Raw genomic sequence first — 24,881 nt, forward strand, 5'->3', positions numbered from 1 at the left:
TGCCTGGGCTTTTCGTTTCATCAGCTTTTCTTAGTTTGATTATAATATCCAAAAAGATCCACAACTCACCCAGCAAGCATCTGGAAGCAGTCGGCCAAGACGTCGGATTGACACTCGACTGAAAGATTCATAGCTTTCAGCCAGTCTGCATCCATCAGCTTCTAACTTCTCTAAGATTCTCTCAATGTTTTCCTTCCCTGGAGTACTTATATTAAGAACTTCCTCCGCAGGAAACTGAAAAGAAAAGAAACTATAAGAATATACTGCCATACCTGAACAACAGGAAAGTAGACACACTTCAGGCAAGCATTAGCCTCGTGAATTGCTGTGGAACCTGAAAAGTATTGCAGCTTTTTATATTAGAGAAAAGCACAATCTAAGTGACATTCTTAGGTAAAACTAGCACTAAAAGCATTGATGCCAACAGATGAAAGAAGGGCCTACGAAAGATAAAAGGTGGACAACCTAGAATAAAAGATGATATAACTCTGTCTCCTCTTCTATAAAGAATGGGACAGAGAACTACAGATACTTACCGAGTATTCTATTTGCGTCAGTGTCCTCTGTGATCGAAAAATGAACTTGAATTATAAAATCAGGACCATTGCATGAATGCAAGTTGGTAATTGCAACCTCCCCTCCTTCAATTTCAGCTAAATCAATACCATTAACCTGACAAAGCACAAACTTATTTCACGGTGCAAAAGCTTACTTTGAGATCCCATTAAGCCATAATGGGTACTATTTTTTCAACAAACCATACACTATGACACGCTCATATCATAAGCGTCTAAATAGCAAACCTTCTCAAATTAGTTTATATATTTGTAGGCATAGCAAGAACACAAAATCCGAAATTGTTCATAAATCTGAATGACCCAGTTACATAGCTGGATTGTGCCTTTTCTATCCCAATATTAAGAATGTACAAAACTGCCTGTTCATAGTGGACAAAAAGACAAAAGCAATAATGCGTACTTTTTTCTGCAAACCATACACTATAAATAGCAAGCCTTCTCAAATTACTTAATATATTTGTAGGCATAGCAAGAACAAGGAAATCTGAAATTGTTTGTAAAGCTGAACAACATAGTTACATAGCTTAATTGAGGCTAGCTAAAAAGTAAAAGCATTATGTGGCCAGAGGAGTTAATATTAGAGTCCACCGTACTAACGGTGCATTCCATACCTCGAAATGGACTGGTCTGATAGTCCTCCTCAAATTCCACAAACCATCACCCTGCAAACATTCAAATTAATTAGATATAAATCAAATTCAGGCATCCTATGTAATCCTTACAAAGAAGAAGCAAACTTGCATAACTCTGAAAAACCATTTTACCTACTACTTGCTATCTTAGACATTGCTCTACCTTGATATCCCCAGTAATCCAGAAAGTCAGTAACAGTTATGAATTCGCCAGAAGGGAGAACTCATTAGCATAGTTTTAAATCATAGCCAGGAGTAATACTCTCAAAAATATTGACCAAAGCCATACCCCACATTGGCCACAATGCTAACTGAACCCAGCTTTGTGGTCAGTAGCAGCATTTATGAACATTGTGCAGTGATGGCATTATAGCATTATTGCATGTGCCATAGCAGTAACTTTTCATAGGAGCAACACAGTAATTATGATACCGTCTATTTGGCAAAATCAACAGCAGTGTTTGATTTACTCCAATTTCTGCAGTACTTAAACTTTCCACCACCACAAGTCCAGGCAACGAAGATGACATAACGCAGATCTGTCTGAAAAATCTAGCAAAACTCTTTAAAATGTTAGAAAATTGGGACATCATTTTAAATTTCAAAAAAGTGATATGACTCTTTCCCAAATTTAGCTGATGAACCCCACAAAGCCAAGAGAAAAAGACCAGCATGACTTTCTCCACTTGTAATGAAATAACATCTCTATAAAAGTCTTGTCGAAGAGTGCCCCGAGGCACTTACTAAGCATACTTGTATGAAATGTTTCAATTTCTAAAGCATTAACTACACATAACAAAAAGTAAAACAGTGCATACAGAATGGTGAACTTTCCTCAATCTGTGGCTTAACAAGAGCCCTGCAGACACTCTTTAACAAAACCCTAAGCAAAAATGGATATGATTTCAGCAAACCTGAACGTATGGGAAATAGATGTCCTTCAGCTTGCACGAGAGTTGATATAGATTCACGTTTTTCATTCTAGGCTTGAAAATCTCAACCTGCACAGATTTTATATGACAAGAATGCATGAAAACATCACAGTGTATTATCTAGGTATCGAGAATTCACAATATTTACCACCTTGTGACAAATCAAGAAATACCAGAAAATTTTACCAGCAGAATGTATTTAGAATAATACATAAAAGTCATTAACTACATATATATGCCCAAGGCAGTATACGAAAGAAATAAAATATTTGCTTCAAACTTCATAGTAAAGGCTTTCCCCCATCAACAGACGCCGACATGCATGAAGAGGTGTTCTATCAATCTTTATCAACTTCAAACCGTTCAAAGAGTTATGTCTTAACTCACAGTGGCCGCCGGTTTATGTGTTTCATAATCCTTGTGAGGGTGTTTCATCTCTCGCTCACGTATAGTTCTCAACTCGCCTCACATCTTATAGACTTTAAATTCTCCCTATCTCCGCCCACTGCCTAACGTCTTCTTTAAATATTTCAATCCTATATCTCGAAAAAAATATCTATTTTATCGTCACTATATTAAAATGACATAATAGACAATCTAAAGCCTAGGATTCCCTCAAGAAGATTGACTTTGCCTTGAGAACAAAGTAAAGACATGACCTGAGGAAGTCTTCGACTGGCATAATCAGAGAATCTAGAGCCTAATAGTCACTCAAGACGGCTGAACTATGACTACTTCCAAGTCCTGTGCTGTGGCCAAGCCAAAAACAAATTTATAGAGCAATGGAGGTTACGTAAAAAGACATGCATCCTAGACAATGGTTTTTACCAGGTTTGTAGAGATTAGCTGAGTAAAACCTTCCCAGGAAAAAAAAAAAAACACACACACACACACATATAGGCAAAAATTTAGTTGCAAATATAAAAAGAAAAGACGTGCATATGCACCATGAAATGTCCAATGAGTCAATGCGATTGACACTGAAATACCACAATAGAAAGAATTTATTAAAAGAAGTCTACCTTCGTGAAGCTTCCTTGAGGTGCTCTTGCGCTTTCATTTTCTAAAGGAACCCTGACGCCACCATCAGTCTGAATAAACGGCAAAGAAAATGATGACAGATTAAATAAATCTATGTATGGGACCTAAGGGAGTCCAGTCGAGAGAAAAATATGACAACAATGAAGAAATCAGTGATCTTGCATACTTTCCAAGAGTGTTGAGAACCAGATCTGCTCAATAGAGCTTCTCTCTTCAGATGTAACATGTATACTCTTTTAGATTGCATAGTCTTGGAAGAAACCATGGCATGCCTGTAACTCGTTAAAAGGTAAAGAGGTGTAAATTACCTCCACAAAATATAATGGACTACCAGTTTCTACAACTACAATACTCTGGAATGTACCTTCCCAAATGCATAGAGGCAATTGGTCCTCCAAATCCAAACAAGCCAAAGAAAGGCTGCACCACGCTCAACAAATTATCCAGAAAATAGAAGAAAGTTAAACTTTTAGAGATTCAACACAGTTTAATTTTCCCCATTCAAATCCAAGTCCAGGACGTGGAAAGGTGAATTGTCAGCTAGTTAGGAACATACTGTTGACTTCTCTCATATAATTCCGACTCATTGAAAACAGAAGCTTGTGTTTGCTTTTTATTAGGGGAGGATAGGGAAAAAATGTTTTTTGTATTTCAAAGAAGCTAATGCTGCATGGCGCGATGTTGCTTTGAAAATTAATTCCGCCTATGAGAAGTGGAAGGTATCGGCAACATTTTCGGGAAGAGGAAGTTGATTCTTTAAGAACATTGATTATGCCAGGACATACTTGACAGTGTATGAATATGGCAGCGGAAAAATCGATTCACTCCTAATATATTGCAGTCAACCAATCATTCACATATGATATTAGCTTGCAGCAATTTACATCTCCTGGAAATACCAATGGATTCCTGCTACTAGCAAAAGGACATTTTGCATGTCTTTTTCATGCAGAGACTACAGTATTCAATTAATGTCACGTGTTTAAAGAGAAATTACCATTAGATACGGAGGTTTTCCACCTACTGCCTTAACTCTGTACTTTCTGTGAAGTGAGGCACCCATCTTTCCCCTAGACAAAAAGAATGAACACAAATCCACGAAAAGTTACAAAAAGAGAATGAAATCAGAAACCAAGGCTTGCTAGTGGATGGAATTTAATCTTGTAGTTAAGCATATCTGTTTCTAAAAAAAAAAAAAAAAAGAAAAAGTTCTGTCCTATCAAGTATATTTCTATTAGAAATAACTGAAAAGGATACAGTCAGTTTTCTCCATGAAGAAGCCATCATTTTGCATTTGAGTAGCACCAGCCTCTTTCTGGAAATAGATAATTGACTCAAGTAATCATCTGAAGACGATGTAACTCCACATTATCAAAGCATGTTCAAAAGTCATGTCGCCCCAATGCTATTTCTTCGTTTTCAACTAGATAACCAAAATTTACCCAAAGCACAGAATTCTCTCCTAAAATTCTGTCCCCTCAAGCCAAGATACGGTTTATGGTGTAAGTTGCCATGGAGAAGTGAGTGTGTGGGTTCGGGTTAAATAGGGAAGAAAAACATTGCTTTAGAGTACTCAATACCACTTTGCTATAGAGTTCTCATCACTGTCATCCATTCCAGGGCCAGTGTCAAAGATGGAGATCTTTTCATCAGATATATCCAAGCTGCAATTTCAAAATAATAGTGAGTCAGGCTCCAAAGTTCAAACCCAACAAAATTTCAATAAGAATGCAACTAGCAGAAGCATCAAGATGAAAGATTAAAATATAGTTAGCCCATGATCATATGGCATCAAACGCTCATCATGTTGAAGTAAATGCGACAATCTCCATGTGAAACTTATGATTCATAATATATGGCTGAAAGATGTCTGCATCGATGAAGTCCTACGTGGTTCAGACTTAAAGAAGAGTTTTGTTGGCAATTAGCAAACTGGCAGTGATACTTCCAAACAAAGGAAAAGCTTCAATGTTGTTTTCCGTTACTCTCATTTATTGTTCACTAATTTAGTTGAAACAACAAGAATGCATGTTTACAATTGTTCATATTTATCCAGTAAACAAGTCATCAATCACCTCCTGTAGATTTGCTTAGTATAAAATTTCTATTTGAAAAGAAAAGGTTCCTTTTATAGGAGAAGTTCTAAGAAGCACCCAGTTCAACAACTAGATCAACGCAAAGAAGCATCATCCTTCGTACAGCTTCCACCATAAGCCACAATATGGATTCTAATGTTCCACAAATTCTCAGCCTTAAGCCACAAAAGGGTTGATGTTCCAATCCTAATGGTAACGTGACAAGATCAAGAAATCACCTAATCAATCTTTTAGATTTCAGGGGATTAGCCCATACAGCTTGCAAGGAATTATCCTGGCGAAAGGAGCAGCAGTCAGTTTGGCATCAAACAGGGATTATAACTTCCAAAATCATCAGGACAACTTACTATCAAATCTGCAAGAGCAGTTTCAAAAGTATATTCTTCAGGTAGCTCCTTCAACAATTCCGTGTCAGGCGTTAAATCCCACATATTCTGCGAGAGATTTCACGCATATATCGATGCAATCGCTTGAAGAAGCACAGAGAACTAGAGAAACTCTATCATAGCATGCGTCATGTGTTCAAAGGCCATGATACACCTCCCCCCCAAAGGGTGCTATCAAAATCCACAACAAGAGAACTCCTAAAAGGCAAGTGATACCCATTATGCAGAAAGGAATAAAATACTAACCTCAAAAGTATCAGTTGTGTTGCCAGAGCCATCCTAATTGGAAAAAGATAATGCATACAAAAGAACAGTAAAATAAGTACAGCCATTAAAGTGAATATGCACGCTCTCAGTAAATTAGAAGACAGAGCAAGCGAACAACATATGGCTTTTGCCCAATACTCACGTGAAAACGCAAGATGTGGCGCTTGTGAGGCTTAAAGTTGTCGAAAATAATTCGACTTTTGATCCGGTTGCCATTTGCATCTTCGAGATGCAACTCATTACTCTCCCATGCGATGGGACGCTTGGACCTTAGCGATGGATCTTGCGCTTTGGCTCGATTGTACCTTTCTTTGGCCATCAGCATGAAATCTCCGGAGGCCATCGTCGGGTTGGGTTCCCTTAACGCGATTCCCAGGGTAGTCCCATTAGGCAACAATATGGTGAATCTATATATCCTGTCGATATCACCATCATTCATCGCCTGCTCCGCAGGCCTCTTCCTGATGCTCCCGCAATTCTGGCTTGGCTCCATCCTTTAGCCAGCCCGAAACCTGTCATGGTGCAAAGAAGAAGAGCGGTAACAAAGATCACACGCAGAGGAAACAACCATCGCCCCCTCAACACATTTGACTGTAGAGGTTCAAAACTGCATGCACGATTTCAGAAAAGATCATATTTTTCGTGATTTTCCCTTTCCCTACTAACAATTCTTTCCCGTCTTTTCGTTATCCCACAAACCAAACGAACACGCGTCACCACGATATCGTAAACACGAGAACATTACGCGAATTAGCTGATAAAATGATCGCTTAAGCAGGGCTCGAACGCGGGTCGGCAGAAGCGGGTAAGAAGCCAGCCAACCCCTTTCCGGCGTGCGTAACGTCCTCGCCAACCGACTCCCAGCTCCAGCTCCGGCGATAGGAGAAACGAGCAAACACCGGCTGCCGATCGAAGCTCAACCGACACGTCCCGCAAGAAAGTCGGAAAAAGCCAAAAAGGCGCGGAAGGTTGCCTGAGGGAGCGGAGGCAATGCAGCATAACAGAGGTAGAGCCCCCCGCTCTCCCGCCTCCCTCACCCCGGCAGCTACAACCGTCGTCCTGCCCGATCCTCGACCTCTCTCGAGGGTTTCCAGGAAGGACGGAGGAGGAGAGAGAGAGAGAGAGAGAGAGTCGCGGCGCTGCGGGAGACGAAGAAGACGAAGAAGATGGAGACGAAGACGACGAAGCGCGACGTTCTCTGCACTCCCTGCAAGGCTGCAACCGAATGGTCGTACCTGACTCGTGTTGCTGCCGCGCCGATGGAGGACAGGCCCCTTTGAGATCGCGCCACGTGGACGTGGCAACAGCGACGGCTTGATGGCATTGAAGCTTTCCTCCTCCAAATTTGCCGCTAGTGTAACTAGGGTGAGCACGGTTGTTCCCGGGTAGAACCGGGAACCGGGGAACCGCACCTTCCCCGGTTCCCGGTTCTGAGGAAAGAGGTTCCGGTTCTCGGTTCCTTTTTCTTGAGAACCGGCGGTTCCGGTTCCAACTCGAGATTTCCTCTCTCCAAAACCCTAACCTTTTCTTCAATGTTCATTCTTCACTTTTCCATTTCTTTCCATTTCCTCTTTGCAACACTCCACGTTCCCGACGACGATCCGACGCTGCTTGCCGCCCTCGATGCCGCCATCACGACCCACTATGTCGCCGTCGACGCCATCGCTGCTCCGTTTGACGACGCCGCCGGCTCTCGCCGTTGTGCTTGCCGCCTCTAAACGACAAGCTGTTGCCGGGCCGCCACCCGTCGCTGCTGTTGCTCCACCGTCGCTGTTTGACCATCGACGACGCCACTGCTGTTCAGACTTCAACGACGAGCCGCCACATCTCGGCCTCCCGATGACGAGCTGCTGCTATTCGCGCCGCAACTAGGACAGAAGCAACTACCGCCTCGACGTAGGACAAAAACAGCTGCCGCCTCGACGTCCTTTTTGCCGATCCTTGCCGAATCCAGCATTGCCCGCGTTGTGCCCAACGTTGCTCGAGGTCGCCCAACGTTGCTTCAACCCAGAACTAAACCCCAAGCCCGACTCACTGGCGACTCAGCTCAGCTGCGAGATCTAGTCCATGTAATCGCTAGCCGAATGTGAGTAGATTCCAAATTCCTGCCTTAATGAACATTACTTCTTGTAATTGCTAGTTCTTCGACGACTTTTTTGTTATTTTACTAGGATATGGTGATAGAGTGGTAGGCGAGCCCTGTAATGTTTACCATCGACGACAGACGGAAGCTAAAAGGAAGTATGGCGTGAAGGAGGCGCTTCAGTTGCCGTTGAGTAGCTCTTTAGTTGGAAGGATCGAAAATATTGGGTAGATCCTCTAGCTAACATTTTTTATGCGTGTGCTTTCTGGAATGTTGTTTCCGTTCTCTGAGCATCGATTTGGTAGGTCATATCTTGTTTCTGTGGACTGTCTTGGGTTGCCACTTCAGGATTCCTTGATTTTCTTTATATGTGAGTGTACAAGCTAGCCATTTTTTCATTTACACTTAGCCAAAAGGATTGGCAATCTCTTGATTATAAAACAGGACAATGTCATGTTTAGGATGTTCCGTGAACCCATGAGCTTGGAATTGCAGTGTTTGTTTGTGGGATTAGTTTCATGTTGTTTGTGCGTGCGCCTGGATGTTGGCATCTGGGTTCCATTTTTCCCTTTCAGTTTGGTCAATTCTTTTTTTTGCTGTGTTTAGTTTACTAATTGTGACATGGAAATTCTTTTGTTCATTATTGCTTCTTGCTCGATTAGTCTGGTTGAGTTCCAAAGTTTCTTCTTTGCAGTAAAAATTAGGCCCAAGAACCGAGCGCGTTCACATAGTAATGAATTCAGTGAGATGGTTAAATCTAGCAAGAATTGTTGTGTCTCTACATTATGTTCTTTTTGTTCTTGAAAGTTCACAGATCAACCGTTTGATGCTGACCACTTGGTTGCTCAAATCAACCCCTTTTTTGTGTTCTGTTTGATAATGTCAGGTTCAGATCTAATGCTGTTGCAACAGGACTATAAAGCCCTGGTTGTGAATCGTTCTTGTGTTGGCAGTGACCTCTCTGCTATAATGATATGATGTAGAGTTTAGTTATTCTGACCATGTGACTTTGTACTAAATCATAGTTGTCAAATGGAAAAATGAGGGTAATGATATACATACCATATAACATCATATCTGGGTTTAAGTTCAGCAAAGATATCAAGTGACTAATGCTGGATGTTCGATAGCTTACAATGGTTTCGACATATGCTTGCTTCATGATATGCAATAGCATGTCATGCCCCTCCTAAAGTTCCATAGAGTATTTGACATCTTACACATTTCCAATTTTACAAATTAATGGACATTTGATAGTTTGACATCTTTTTGTTTTGACAGTTTGTTGAAACTTGATGCTTCAAGTAGCTTCATGTGACATTCACGAATTCAAATCGTCAAGAGTACTACTTTTCTCTTTTGGTCAATTTTCATGTAGCTTATCTGTTGTCTATTGTAGTCCTCATAGGAACCTTAGCTGCCCTCGTACTCTGAGCTAAAGTTCCCATGTTTGGACCACCCTTGAGCCCCAACTTCTCAGCTTGCTCTAGCAAAATTCCATGCATTATGTTGTTTCATAGCTACCGAACTGACATCTTTTTCTTTATGCCAGATTAGCATAAGGCAATGGAGATATTATGATTTTGGTCAAAAAGTGGTGCCACTACTTGTTTGTCTTCCTGGCACAGTAGGAATGGTAGATGTCTATTACAAGTAGGTCATGTGTTTGGTGATGAAGGTAGTTTCAGTATTTCAGCAGCAGCAATATGAGTAATGATTAGGAATTTCTAGTTATTTGCTATTCAATTTTATCATCTTACACTTTGACCACTTACTGGTCACTGCACAACGAACTTCTTTGGTGTTGTTAATGTTGTTCCAAGGATATAGAGCATGAGTTTTCCATAATTGGCCTATTTTAAAAACTGAGGGTTATTGGGTGATTTTTGTTGATATTCCACTTGTTTGGAACCATCGTGAATGGATTTAGGCATTTGAAAAGTTCTTGAATGCTATCAACATTCATCATGTAAGTACTCCGTTGGAATTGGAATTACTTTATCTGTCTGTTTGGCATTTGTTTACATTGTTGGTGACACTCTAGTGTGAAGTAACCATACCCCTTGATTCATTCTGCAATGCTGAATGTGTATATGAAAGTGTATTTCTTCATCTATTTTGTGTTGGTTATTGACTGACAGCTGTATTATTTAGGATGTTCCGTGAACTGATTTCCTCTATTTTATTTAGTCGAATTCCTTGCCAAGAATTCCTTTCCTCTATTGATAGGTTTGTTCGTTTTGTATTCTCTTTGATAAAAGACAAGCTTGTTTATTATTTATTGCGATCATTTTCCTTTTTTTTTTAACTAAAAATTAAATAAAAATGAATAAAAGAATCTGTTGGACCATGGAATCGACCCTGGAACCCGTAAGGTAGGTTTCGGGTTCCGGATTCCGACGGGTAGGTTCTAGGTTCCAAAAAATGAGACTCGATGGGAGGTTCCGGGTTCTAGGCGGAACCTCTAAGGAACCTGGAACTGCTCACCCCTATCCTTGATAAGCTTCCAAACATGAGTAATAATTTTTAAGAAAAAAGCCTCAAATAAATCATTAATTATATTTATTGTGATACATTTATTACGTGATATCAAAAAATTCTAAACATATACTTAACACTTATTTTATAACAATATTCCGTGAATAAGCATTCTTGCCTAAATGATGTTTTTACTAATTGAATTTTTATAGAAATTTAATATGTTACACAAATAAATAAAAATTAGGTTTTTTCATGTCATAAAGAATGTAAATATATAAAGGTGAGTATAATTTGAATTTTTTATGTTAATAAATTTTTTAGGTAAACTTATCGTTAGTAAACATAATTTGGAATCGACGAAATGGATAACAATCAAAGGATAACAATCAATTAACTAAAGTGGTGTACATATTATATGACGTGCTCTCTTCTCATTCTCCATAGAAATTCCTTTGACGTGATGGATCTCGGGATCAAATCACATCTCCCGCTTAGAGTAATCCAAAAGCTATCTTATGATCATGCTAACAAAGCATTACTTGGTACAAATATATGAGACAATTTGTAGCTATTTCTAAAGCCGAGTCACAACAAAAGGTAATGTCTTACCTACAAAATTTTTAGAAACTAATAACTATGTTAAAAAATGCAATGAAGTTGTCTCTATTGAATCCTAAGAAAATTATTTAAAAATGTAAATGATGTCTTAAATTCTTGTTGAGAAGCACATTTTCAAGATGTCGATCAAGTAAATTCTCAAACGACACCATCAATAATTTTAGGTACGGTGGTCAATCAAAAGGATTAGATTGCATATTTTGAAAAGAGAAAGGCTTATAACATAATGAGAGATCACTTGAAATATTTCGGAGTTTAATTTCACTTTTTTCCCCTCGAAATAGAAGAGGTCAACCATTCGGTGGCGGTGGGGTGTAGTAAAAGCGGAGGCAGGAGCCAATAGAGCGGGGAAGAGAGAGAGTGAAAATGGTGAAACGTCGGTAGATACGTTGCTGTCAAGGAAGTCTAGCAAAGGGGACCACCCAACGCCAATCCCCCTTCCTCATTTCTGCTCCCACAACGCACTCTGCCACGCTCTGTTTTGCCCTGTTCTGTTCTTGATGACGCCCCTTCCCCTCTCTCTCTCTCTCCTACTTGAAATGTTGGGAATTCGCTTTTCTCAAGAGAGGCGACATTGCCGTTGTCTCGAGCCGTGTCGGCTCCTAGTCGCAAACATTCTTGTCTTCGACAAAAGCGACAGCTTTGGAGCAGTGCAGAACACAGACAAGGGACCGTAGAAAAACGAAAGGAAAGAGAAAGTTAAAAGGGTGAAAAGGAGAGCCACTCAAGAGAGGACATGGGAGAGGGAGCTTGAGGGAGAGAAGTGCTTGAGAGAGAGTGGAGAGCCAAAGAGAGGCTCGACCATGCACGGGTTCCCGCTCCCTGACGCGTTCTTCTAGATTCGAGAGGGGCACTGAAAGAGGAAAGGTGTCTCCGGGAGATGGAAGAAGAAGAGCAGCAACACCCGTTCTTTCGTCCACGCTCCTTGACGAGACGAGATCTACTAATCCATCGACAAATGCAAGTCGAAGCGCGAGTCGAAGCAGCAAAGGTCCTGCAAGGAGGCGCTGTCCAAGAAGCAGGGCCCGCGGTCCGCCTCCTCCGTCGAGAAGCAACGCGGCAGCTTAGGAAGCCCGAGTATGAGCCCAACCACGATAGCGATGCGCTGTACTTTGGCTCCACTTCCATTTCTTCCGACTCGAGCTCAGGTGGGTTCTCGTTCTCGGACACTGAGTCCGTCAAGGGTGCGAGAACGATGACTAGTTCATCGTCTTCTTGCTTCGCGCCGTTCAGGCTCTGGCCCGTGAAGACGAGAGTTGCCGCCGCCAAAAGGGAGGAGATACGGCATGCTCCATTTGGCGAACGTAGAGAAGGCCAAGAAGACTAGGGCGGCGTCTTCAGGTCCGCAGCGTCGAGGATTTGCACCAACCTGAAGAAAGTGAAGCAGCAGCCGGTCTCGCCTAGCGGGAGGCTGGTAAGCTTCATCAACTCCATCTTCAGCGCGATGCCGAAGAGCGTTAGGAGGTCCGATCCCGCAGAGGTGAACCTTGAGAGGAAGTTGAAGTCGGGGCAAAGCTTCTTCTTCCGCTTCTATGTTTTCCACTGTTTCTTCGCTCTCGAGGCCGTGCCGAGCAAGCGCTCGCCCTCGACGCGAGAGCGGTTCGCGAGCGGGCCTATGAGGACGGTCCGTTTCTACCCGGTGAGTGTCATGGCAACCGCAAATGCCCACATTAAGGGGGTTTCTCAACTGGTTTTTTGGTCGAGAGAGAGAGAGCAAGAGAGAAGGAGAGGACGAGCCGAAAGGAGATCGGAAACAAAAAGTAAGGCGATGCGGGCCGGAGCTCGCGCAAACCAAACGGATTGTCCTCTTAGGCCTACTTCTGCGGAACCGCTCTCGCATCGAGGGTGAGCGCTTGCTCAAGCATGGCCTCGAGAGCGAAGAAACAGTGGAAAATGTAGAAGCGAAAGAAGAAGTTTGCCCCGACTTCAACTTCCTCTCGAGGTTCGCCTCTGTGGGATCGGACCTCCTAGCGCTCTTCGGCGTCGCTGAAAATGGAGTTGATGAAGCTTACCAGCCTCCTGCCGGGCGAGACGGGCTGCTGCTTCACTTTCTTTAGGTTGGTGCAAATCCTCGACGCCGCGGACCTGAAGACGCCGCCCTAGTCTTCTTGGCCTTCTCTACGTTCGCCAAACGGAGCATGTCGTATCTCCTCCCTTTTGGCGGTGGCGACTCTTGTCTTCACGGGCCAGAGCCTAAACGGCAAGAAGACGACGAACTGGTCATCGTTCTCGCGCCCCTGATGGACTCGGTGTTCAAGAACGAGAACCCACCTGAGCTCGAGTCGGAAGAAATGGAAGTGGAGACAAACTACAGCGCGTCACTGTCGTGGTTGGGCTCGTACTCGGGCTTCTTAAGCGCCTCTGCGAAAAATGGCTCCTCTTTGCGTCCGCCACGGCATTGGCCCCGTCGCTGTTGCGCTGCTTCTTGACGAAGGAGGCGGACCGCAAGCCCTGCTTCTTGGACAGCGCCTCCCTGCAGGACGTTTGTTGCTCCGGCTCACGCTTCGGCTTGCATTTGTCGATGGATTAGTAGATCTGTCTCGTCGAGGAGCGTGGACGAGAAGGACGGGCTGTTGCTGCTCTTCTTTTTCATCTCCCGGAGACACCTTTCCTCTTTCAGTGCCCTCTCGAATCCAGAAGAACGGCGTCAGGGAGCGGGATCCCGTGCACGGTCGAGCCTCTCTTTGGCTCTCCACTCTCTCTCAAGCACTTCTCTCCCTCAAGCTCCCTGTCCTCTATTGAGCGGCTCTCCTTTTCACACTTTTCACTTTCTCTTTCCTTTCCTTTTTCCTGCGGTCCCTCGTCTGTGTTTAGCCCTGCTCCAAAGTTGTCGCTTTTGTTGAAGACAAGAATGTTAACGGCTTGAGACAACGGCGGCGTCGCCTCTCTTAAGAAAAGCGAATTCCCAACATTTCGAGTAGAAGAGAGAAAGAGGGGAAGGGGCGTCGTCAAGAACAGTAACGGGCGTGGCGAGTGCGTTGTGGGGGTAATTGTCGTACTATAAAATGAGGAAGGGGTCGGCGTTGGATGGTCCGCGGCTCTCCGTCGGACTTCCTTGACAAAGTGATGTATCTACCGACGTTTCAGCCATTTTCACTCTCTCTCTTCCCTGTTCTGTTGGCTCTTGCCTTCGCTTTTACTGCACCCCCACCGCCACCGAATGGTTGACCTCTTCTATTTCGAGGGGAAAAAAGTGAAATCAAACTCCGAAATATTTCAACTGATCTCGTTATGTTGTAAGCCTCTCTCTTTTCAAAATGTGCAATCTAATCCTTATGATTGACAATCTTACCTAAAATTATCGATGGTGTCGTTTGAGAATTTACTTGATCGACATTTTCTCAACATGAATTTAAGACATATTTTGCGTTTTTAAATAATTTTCTTAGGATTCATTAGAGACAACTTCATTGTATTTTTTAACATAGTTATTAATTTCTAAAATTTTTGTAGATAAGACATTACCTTTTGTTGTGACTCGGCTTTAGAAATAGCTACAAACCACCTTATATATTTGTACCAAGTAAGGCTTTGCTAGCATGATTATGAGATAGCTTTTGGATTACTCTAAGCGGAAGATGTGATTTGATCCCGAGATCCATCACATCAAAGGAATTTCTATGGAGGGTGAGAAAGAGAGCACGTCATATAATATGTACACCACTCGACATAATCACAAGCGTTGTATTTCCATCCATTTTAGTTAATTGATTGTAATCCCTTTCGTCAGATTCCAAATTATGTTTACTAACGATAAGTTTACCTAAAATTTTTATTAACATAAAAAATTCAAATTACACTCACCTTTATATATTTACATTCTTTATGACACGAAAAAACCTCAAATTTTTTTATTTGTGTAACATATTAAATTTCTATAAAAATTCAATTAGTAAAAGCATCATTTAGGCGGTAATGCTTATTCATGGAATATTGTTATAAAATAAATGCGTTAAGTATATGTTTAGAATTTTTTGATGTCATGTAATAAATGTGTCATAATAAATATAATTGATGATTTATTTGAGGCTTTTTTCTTAAAAATTATTAATCATATTTGGAAGCTTATCAGGGAGACATGGCTCTTCCCTTCCTATTGCTAAGAATGTAGGAAGTCTTTTGCTCGTTTGAGAGAGGAAATGCTTTTCTTTCTTCTTAGAAGGAAAGAACGAAGAAGAAAGAGAGAGAAGATAATAAATGTGTGGAGACTCTGCAGAGGAAAGAGAGAGAACATGCAGGGCTAGCGTGCAGACTAGATGAGAAAGAAAGGTGATTATTTTTTACATGCATAAATTTCATCTTGGCGAGCTATCTCCACAACGCCACGCTTCATGATTGGTTCTAGACCATGCTTCCTGAGCACCTAATATTTTCTCCTACTTATCACGTGGCATTGCAGGGCCAAAAACTGTCTTTCTTCTTAGAAGGAAAGAACGAAGAAGAAGAGAGAGAAGATAATAAATGTGTGGAGACTCTGCAGAGGAAAGAGAGAGAACATGCAGGGCTAGCATGCAGACTAGATGAGAAAGAAAGGTGATTATTTTTTACATGCTTAAATTTCATCTTGGCGAGCTATCCCCACAACGCCACGCTTCATGATTGGTTCTAGACCATGCACCCTGAGCACCTAATATTTTCTCCTACTTATCACGTGGCATTGTAGGGCCAAAAACTGTCCAATCAACACGTAGAAAAGCAAATGTCAAGGTACAATTTTCGTACCCCTCGAAATAAGACAAATAATGCCGAAAAGGCGCTAAAACTACTGATTTCCAATCAAATTTAAAAAAAAAAATCGCTTATATAAAACAAAAAACCATTGGGATCTAGCTTTGGGAATCAGACTTTCATGATGCTATTAGAATGAGAATATGTGGTTTCATCAAGTATTTTCTTTTTTCGGTAAATATCATTAAGTATTATTTCGTTAATGTTGTAACTAGTAAATGTGCTATTTTCTATAGAATGGCGAATAATAGGAACCTAGCTATATCCTAGCCCCATGCAACTATTGAGGAATAGATGTGGAAATTGAATGCAAGAAAGTGGGAATTGTTAAACAGAATAATAATGACTAAAAGTAAATACTTGAGAAGGATATCAAGGCCCTTTCGATCATTTTCTAATGTTGAACTTAAAGCTTCCTGATTTCCTAAAAGAGAATGGTCCTACTCCTAGATTCAAGCGGTCTATTCTTACATGTTACGAATTACGAGAATGAACAGAAAGTGGGGCATATCTATTGAAGATGCTATTAAAGCAGCAATTGAAGGAGTGCCTCTTCACCATGCATGATTGATTCCTATAGCACTTCTTTCAATCATCCGGTCTAAATAACAATGACCCCAAGGTCCAAGAAGTTGCAGACTATCCCAAGCTTTGGATTTTGTATGATTTTTCTGTCTTTCGTCCGTTTGAATGAAGAGAATAAAGTATTATTGGATGGTGCTTATTTCTATATTTTATGTGAAGACATAATGGTTCTAACCAAAAAGGAAAAGGGAAAAAACAAATTTCTGGTATTGTTGTCACTAATACCTCTCATGAGAATGCTATGCAACTAAAAGCACTAGTTTCCATAAGTTGTTAATAGCCTTGTCCTTCCAAGGTTTCCTTTCCATCTTAATATGCCATTTAGTATTTATGTAAAGAATTTGTGGGAGAGAAAATGGCACTATGGAAGTTGGTATGAAAATCATCTAAGTATAAGTCTCAAAAAGAGAAAAGGGAATATTTCTTTTTAGGATGCTAAATATGGTTTCAAAAGTGGGCAGCGGATGAATTTGAATCTTGTTGGTAATCTTTATTAATCGCGCGTCCCAAACCTAAGTTATAATCATAAAAAGTTTACAATTTTAACCAAAGATTTCTACTTAGAAAAGAATTTGAACTTATTAGAAATTAATCTTTATGGAGAGATTGTATATAATTGTTCTACACATCATAACTTTGTTAGTATTCTTCTATTCCAAGCCACTAAGCTCGTGAAAATACTCAAATTTCACAGGACTCTTGTAAGAAAAGAAAAAGATAATTGGAAAGAAAAACAATTATTAATGAAAGTGCATAGACCCTGGTTAGATGTATGCTTTTCCTCTTTCCTATCTATCTTACCATTAATGGGGCCTGGAGATGGCTATTTTGAACTATTTAAGTTAAAATTATATGGTGTGTTTAAAGCAATTTATAAAGTAATTTATACGATGGAAATAGGTGCTGTCATTTTTTGGTTAAAATTATGTGAATTTTGAGGCATTCATCGACATATACCTAGAATTGTCCTTTGAAGGATGTGCAAACTCTATGGTCTCCACTGTTGGAAGAGTTCATGGAGAGTTTATGGCTTGATTATTAAACAAGAAAAGAAGTGCTCGGCTTTGTTCTACTTGCTCACTGAAAATTATAATATCTCCTTAATTAGTCGCCTTAGCAAATATATGCCTATGTATTTCACAATGGACCATAAAATGGTGCAAAAATGGGATGGCAATTTCTTTCTTTCGACTTGTTTGGCAGCTTAATGAGATCTGAAAATTGAAGACTCGTAAAAAAAAAAAAAATTCAGTTTTTCTTTGAATTTTATCTTCACTCTTTTTTGTAAATGCAAGCATATGGGCAAACGATTTACAAAGTATTTGTCAATGGGATCCCCTTTGTTTGGAGAGGCAAATAGAAATAAAAGTCGATGGGATTAAGAATAGTCGTATAGATCTAATCGTATTCACCAAAGTCCAAATTATTATATGAATATTTCCAAAAATTTTATAGAAACATTGCAAAAAACCTAACCATCTTTACTTATTCGAAATTGCAATTTGCACCATATCTAATTTTAAAATACTATACTTTCGCATATGATACACTCGCTTTTTAAACAATGATAATATTTTCTCCATGTTTTTCCTAAAGTAAGATGTAGGGTTTCGAGTAAAAAAGACATCCCGATGCAGATGAGAGACCGGAAACAACAATAAACAAATTTAAAATTCCACGAAGAGAGAAGAGAGGAGAGAGAGAGGAGGGACCTTGAACACATAATCAAGAAACCCACATGACCAAAAAAAGAAAATAACAAATAATAAAGACACCCATATGGCAGATGGGCCACCAAGGGGAAAAGAAAGAGGTGGTGGGGCCAGCGAAAAATAGAGAAATATACATAAAAAGGAAAAAAAAAATTGCTCGACTTCTCTTCCCATTGGGAGAAGAGAAGCACAAGACCTCTGATGGCCATGTCTTCTTAAAATTTGCCAAGTAGCTAAATAGCTATTTAAATTATCCTTTTTTTTTAGTTAAAAAGATAGTTGATAGATATTAAAGATTTACTAGCCCCGAAAGAAAATATTAATTTTGATCCAAAGATGACTAGAGTTTTGATAGTTTTGATCAATAAAATATTTTCCTTAATCAATAAGTCTAATCATTGACTAGGTTTTTCCATTATTAATTTATTTTAGGGTTAATACTTTGAAAAACTCTAAATCGGACAAATTTACTCCAAACTATTTTTTTAACCATAAATAATCCCAAACTGGTATACCTTTGACAAATTTACCCCAAACTGGTATACTTGTGATAATTTTATCCTTTGTTAGTTTTCATTAAATTTTACTATTAAATCATTAAGTTAAATAATATGTGACAGTTGACTAGTATACAAATTTGGAATTTTATACTCCATTTTTCACAGTTTACAATTTTTGTGATTTTTTTGTGGTATTAATCTAATTTAGCGGAAGGTATGTTTGTCACAAATTTACTAATTTTGGGTTTTTTACGGTCGAATAAATTATTTTTGAGTAAATTTGTCATAAATGTATCGTTTAGGGTTTATTATGATTAATCGGGGTAAATTGTCACGGGTGTACTAATTTGGAGTTTTTCATAATCAAAAAAATAGTTTGGGGTAAATTTATCGCAAGTATACCAGTTTAGGGTTTTTTAATGTATTAACCATTTATTTTATGTATACAATGTCTTTGGATGGAATAAATAGAAGCACAAGCTCCTTTGCCAAATTGATGAAAATCGCATGCAAGTTAGATGAATTAAATTTTGTTGAGGTTTTCCTCAATGGCTAATGAATTATGAAACCTTTTTATTATTATTATTATTTGCAATCTCAAGATACTTTCCACTACTTTTTTTTTTTTTTAAATGTAATTACTATTTCAAAATGATAAATTGAAGTGGTGAGTTTTTATTCACCAAAACATAAAAATAAAAAATTATAAGTATCTCGATATGTGGTGTCTCATCCTAAAATGAAGCCCACAAAAAGTGGAGCTACGCGGGGAATTGCTTTGAAACAAGAAAGAAGAAAGCATCATCTTCTTCGGAGAGGAATCAGAATGGAAGTAAAAGGAAGAGAAACGATGGGATGATTCAGAATTAGGATGGAAGCCGAACGAGCTCGATGGTCATTTTATAGAGGAAGAAATTGAGGTGTTGGGTGCAGTATTGGACTTTTGTTGATTTGATTTTTGTTGTTTTGTTTTGTAAAATTGATGATTATCGCCTTTTCTTGAAGTGACTCTCGGTTCAAGCTTGGTAGTTGTGAGATAATGGTTTTATGAGGAGTAGAAAAATCATGTCCCCATTCCCATTTCCTTGATTTCCCTCTTTATATCACGCTAGAAAGGGCATGCTAATGCTTGCCCTTTTCGGCATGAGTCTTCAATTCAAATGATAAAAAAGAGTAAAAATGAAAATAAAAAGCAGCAATCGCTTGTATATAAAAAACCATTATTTATTATTTATAGAGCAGTAGTCGTGGTCGTGTGGAAATATATTTGAAAGATGCCGCAATATATTAGGTGGAGGCGCTTATTGGGCGGGCTTTGGTGAAATATTAGGATCGCGCACTTTCATCCATCCTAATGTGAACGAAATCGTGGATAAGGTGACCTCTTCAGCCAAATGTCATCACTCGAGCCCGCCTAATAGTGTCTTCAGTCCCTTGTGACTTTACCAGGTCAGGACAAGCTTGGGGAATCAGACCTCCATGATGCTATTACAATGAAAATGCGTGGTTCCAGGTTGTGACATACATAAGTATTATTCATTAATGTGGTAACAATTAAATGTGCTATTTTCTATATATCATGTTGAGAATTAGTAGTAATCCTAGAAATGAGGTAATCAAATCTATCCTATCCCAGCCCTGAGCATCCATTGAGGATGTAGAAATTGAATGGTAACGGAACGGGAATCACATTAAACTGATAAATAATAACTAAAAACAGCCACCGAGGTCCAAGAAGCACTCGCGAGAATTACTTTGGCCCATCGTAGACTTTGGATTTTGTATGATTTTTTTGTAGACTATGTGTGTGCACAGGTTGGGCAAGTAAATGAGTGATTGTTTATTGTTAGGATATAAGGCTCTCATCTGTCTATCTCTAAAGTATTATTAATTGATGCTTATTTCAACATTTAATATGAATACATATTGGGTCTAACCAAAAAGGGAAAAAAGAAGGAAAAAAAGAAAAAACTAAAACTTCAGTGGTATTGTTGCGATGGATACCTCGGGCTTTGCAACTAAAAGCACAAGTTTCCTTAAGTAGTTGATAACCAAAAGGGGTTAATTAGTTCACACTTTTAACCTAAGAATTCTCTCCTCCCCAAATAAAGACGCTCGGATGTGGATGGGCCCCACGAGCAGGAAAGAGAGAAGTGGGGCCCAGCTAAAAATTGGAGAAATATACAAAAAGAAGAAGAAGAGATTTCCACTTTCTTGATTTCCATCTTTATTTTACATCACACTTTGGAGAGGAGAGCAGGCGGGAATAATAACGGCGGGCCGGGGTCCGGTGCTTCGAAGGTGAATTGCTGATTTTTGTTCTTTGCCTCGAGCCGCACGAGCCTATATTTTATGGTCATTTTAAATAGGAAAAAACCATAAATTTTGATTTTATTTTTGGTATCATTGAGGAATTTTTTTCACTCACTGATGGAGAAGAGGACTTAAGCATTGTTTAATTCAGCATTTGGAATGCTCTTTGGGGCTCTAAAGGGGTTTGGTTCAATTTTTTGAGGACTTTAGGGAGATGCAATTGCATCTCTAAGGGGTTTTAAAGGCTTTTGGGGGAATGGAGGGGTAGAGATTCATTGGGAAATTGCATTTTCGGAATGCAAGTTGTACTGTTCATCACTGTTTATGCAGCTAGTAGAGAAGTCGATTAGAGGCCAACGACCGCCAGCCAAGGGTTGCGCTTGCCGGCGACAGCCGCCTGAGGGTCACCCGACCTCGGCGACCCTAAGCGATGGCCGCTGGGTCATGCGATTGCTTGGGGTTGCGACCACCCGGGCGGTCGTCACCCTGGGCGGGTCGCCCAACCTCGGGCGGCCGTCGCCTAGGGTCGCCCGACCCGGCGACCGTCCGGGGGCTAGATTCGGCCATCCGATGGCCAAATCCGCAAATCTAGTGGTGGCCGCACTTAAAAAAAAATACAAATATATCTTTCATTATTTAATTTAATAAAAGTCAATTACAAATGTAAATTTTACTAAACGGTATTTTTGCCAAAGTTATTTTTTAATGTAAATTTTACCAAACGATATTTACATTTCGGAAAACCCCATTCACCTAAAGGTATTTACATTTTTGCAAATGCATTCCCCAAAAGCCGAACTAAATGGGCCCTTAACCCGGTGCATTTTACTCTTGAAAGACCTAAACTTATATATCGATATATCCTCTATTCTAGCACTGTTTAAGGGCATATTTATCGCGTTAATATAAATTCAAGATTTTTTACGACATAAAATATTTTAAATATGTCTCATAGTGAGCAAGTTTGCAATGAATTTAGTTTGGGATTTTTTTTGTTACTAACCTTATATACCTAGGAAAAATGGAAAGTGTTGATGGCGCAAACTTCAGCACGAGACATGGCGCGCATGGATGTAGGCAATATGCCTGACCAAAATAATTTAGAAAGGCGAAGCAAAAGGAGGGAGAAAATTAAGAGGAGATGCGGGTCCCATCTTTGTTATGCATCCCCCGGACAAAGATTTGGCCCCAGACCTAATTCTTATTTCCATATCTTCTTCATTCATGAATGGTGGTGTGTTGTCATTTCATGCACTCTCCCTCTCCTTTCTATCTTTCCATGCGTCGGCTAACCGACAGAAAAAAAAAAAAATCACTTTTTCATTATTTATTCACGGGGCTTTGGTCACGCAAAAAAGGGTCTTGTTCCCAGCAAATTAGAAAATAAAAAATTTGTGCATTTTGCGAGCATGAACAAAAAGGGAGGCTCACTATCCACCGTGGTGGCTTCGCTGGATAAGGTCCCGTTGATCCTTACTCTCAAGGTGAGGGATTCGAAACCCAGTGGAGGTATTTGGTGCCTTAACTGCTTGCACGGGATGGCAGTTCCCCTCGTGCAGCCTCAGAGTTTGTCCGTCAGCTGCCGGTTGTACGAAATTCCCTAAGTCATAAAAAAAAAAAAAAATGAGGCTCGAGATATGTATGTTTGTCATGCGGCGGCTCTTGGATTGTCATTCATTCGGGTGATCCTCCCAATCGTAAGGTGAGGGCCATGATTTATCATCCCTGCACCCATGCACCCATGCTTCCTAATTTAGAGGATCAAGGCGCCCCGGCTATTTTTTTCTATGTTGTTGCCAGGGCCACGAAAATTATTGAGGAGGGCATATGTATCATTTTGGTTCTCTAGGAAATCTATTTTGGACTCTCTCTCTCTCTCTCTCTCTCTCTCTTCGTAGGTTGGGCTTTCCTTGGCGTACAAATGCCATTCCATGTTTGCTTGTTCACGACTCGACACACTAGCTGCCACTTCTTTCTTTTCCTCTCTCCTAACCACCACCGTCATCTCAAACCCCAGTAATTCCCAATTCTTGTTTTTTTTTTTTAGTCAGTTTTACTTTATTTCTATTCTAACTCTCGTTATTAGATTTTAGATTTTTGCTTTACCCTTATTGTAGGGCGTGAGGGTCAAAATCCATATTTAATACTGAATTGTCCCTATCCCAACCCCCGTGAATGTGGAGATTTAAATCCCTCACCTCACTCTTTTGTATTGGAAGAGTGGCCATTGGGCAATCCCAGTGATTCAAGAACTAAGAACTCCCACTTCCCTCTCTCTCTCCCCCTTGTTTGTATAATGGGAAGTTTCTTGCTCTTCCATTTTCCCGCACCCCACCTTTCTGAAGAAATCTAAAGTTGCAGCAAAAAGGACAAACCTTTTGCTATAAGAAACTCTAGAAACATGAGGTAACTCTTGCTAATACAATAACCTCGGAAAATGAAGCGGAAAAAAAAAAAAGGAAGAAAGAGAGGGAGAGAAAACAATATTTTATGTTGTACCAAATCTTTAGGGTTCTGGGGTGTTTGATTCGGCTTTTCTAAGGGTCTTTGGGCCCTGAAAACCCATTGGGAAAAAAAATGGTGTTTGGTTTAGCATTTGAAGCTTCCCTTATCCAAATGCTGATTTTGAAATGCTGAAAGCTCAAAGTATCTCCACCTATTTTGGGCATTTCAGCATTTTGGGCATCATTTGGTCTAAGGGATTAATGAATTTTTGCTCGGTGCCTATTTTACTGTCAAAATTTTATTAAAAGTCCAATTTTACCTAATACTAAACAAAACCCTAACTCTTTCCTCTGTTCTGTAGCATTCTCCATCACGCGACGACGACTCTCTTCTTCATCCCTCTCTCTTTGCAACTCGCACCACTCCATCACGATTTGAATTCGAGCACCACTCCATCAAGGCCGAAGTTTGTCGCGATGAGCGAGCGAATCCGAGATTTGAGGTTGGTTTTGTTTCTCTTTAATCATTTGCTTCCTCTCGCGGATTGGCGACGGCTCTGCTTCCTTCTCCTGCGTCGGTGAAACCCTAGGGACGAAATTGGGGTTATCCTATCTTGTGTTGCTGACTTGAACTTGCCCTTTCGATTTGAATCGGTGGCAGCAAGGATCAAGGTGCACGAGCTGAGGCAGAAGTCGAAGACCGACCTTTTGACCTAGCTGAAGGAACTCAAGGCCGAGCTCGCCCTCCTTCACGTCGCCAAGGTCACCGGTAGTGCCCTGAACAAGCTCTCCAAGATGTACATCACTATTCTTACTTGATTTTCGTGATTTCGATGGTCTACATTGGAGCTTTTTTTATGTTTTTGGTAGATGGTAATGTTGGGTTTGGGATGCCCATGAGCTTTGGTTATGGTGGTTAAATTGGGTTTTCGGCACATATTGGATTTCTTGTTTGTGGAAGTTAGTCAGAGCATGTTATATTTGTTGCTGTTTATATGATGGATGATCAATGTTTTGGTGATGGGTACTTTCTAACAATGGGTGGCTAGAAGCATGGGATGGTTATATTTTGTAAGGCATTGGAAATTCGGAAAAGCTCGATTGGTCGATGAATCTTGAGTGGATAAATGCAAAAAAAGTTGGCTTTTTGCAAGTAACTTACTGAGATTTCTTTGAAAGACGATGTCACCGATTAGTTGCTATGATGTTATGGTAGCTTACGAGTTGGCAACGCTCTCGCTTGTTCCGTGTGCTCCTCAGTGTCAACATCCCTTCAGCATCCTACCCTGCAAACATAGCAATGTCATTTATAGCCATTGATGTGCGATAGAATTAAGCTTAAACCCATTGTCATGCTTTACGAATTATCCATTTGCTCACGCCTAAACTTTTTGCCCAAAGACCTGTCATGGATTGAATTCGTCCATAGCAAGGAAACCTGACCTCTAAACCAAAATATTAATTTGCATAGTCTTGCATTTGCAT

At 40.2% G+C, this 24,881-nt stretch overlaps 1 protein-coding gene and 1 long non-coding RNA gene across 2 annotated transcripts; one reads left to right on the plus strand and one right to left on the minus strand.

Moving 5' to 3' along the window:
- Positions 1 to 206: 206 nt before the first annotated feature.
- LOC104454760 (structural maintenance of chromosomes flexible hinge domain-containing protein GMI1) lies at positions 207 to 6,585 on the minus strand. The gene is made up of 13 exons (XM_039316962.1): positions 6,075 to 6,585; positions 5,912 to 5,944; positions 5,627 to 5,713; positions 5,498 to 5,553; positions 4,764 to 4,847; positions 4,181 to 4,253; positions 3,548 to 3,603; positions 3,350 to 3,455; positions 3,165 to 3,233; positions 2,125 to 2,211; positions 1,190 to 1,240; positions 537 to 672; positions 207 to 334 (listed from the first exon to the last, which is right to left on the minus strand). Exons 1-13 carry the CDS (start codon positions 6,423 to 6,425, stop codon positions 207 to 209), a joined length of 1,317 nt encoding a protein of 438 aa, XP_039172896.1. The 5' UTR covers positions 6,426 to 6,585.
- Positions 6,586 to 7,428: 843 nt separating this feature from the next.
- On the plus strand, positions 7,429 to 10,046 carry LOC104418590. Its single transcript, XR_005552927.1, has 3 exons — positions 7,429 to 8,018; positions 8,104 to 8,242; positions 9,568 to 10,046. It is a non-coding gene; the product is annotated as an uncharacterized LOC104418590 (long non-coding RNA).
- Positions 10,047 to 24,881: the final 14,835 nt, after the last annotated feature.

This window comes from Eucalyptus grandis, chromosome 7 (assembly GCF_016545825.1).
Source record: "Eucalyptus grandis isolate ANBG69807.140 chromosome 7, ASM1654582v1, whole genome shotgun sequence".
NCBI classification, from domain to species: domain Eukaryota; kingdom Viridiplantae; phylum Streptophyta; class Magnoliopsida; order Myrtales; family Myrtaceae; genus Eucalyptus; species Eucalyptus grandis.

What these genes read in the sequence shown, in the direction of transcription:
- LOC104454760 (XM_039316962.1), bottom strand. Translation starts at nt 6,425, where the DNA reads ATGGAGCCAAGCCAGAATTGCGGGAGCATCAGGAAGAGGCCTGCGGAG. An exon ending in CTGCTCTTGCAGATTTGATA is followed by an intron (nt 5,554 to 5,626) that starts GTAAGTTGTCCT and finishes TCCTTTCGCCAG; the next exon opens with GATAATTCCTTGCAAGCTGT. An exon ending in TCAGACCAGTCCATTTCGAG is followed by an intron (nt 673 to 1,189) that starts GTATGGAATGCA and finishes GTGCTTTGTCAG; the next exon opens with GTTAATGGTATTGATTTAGC.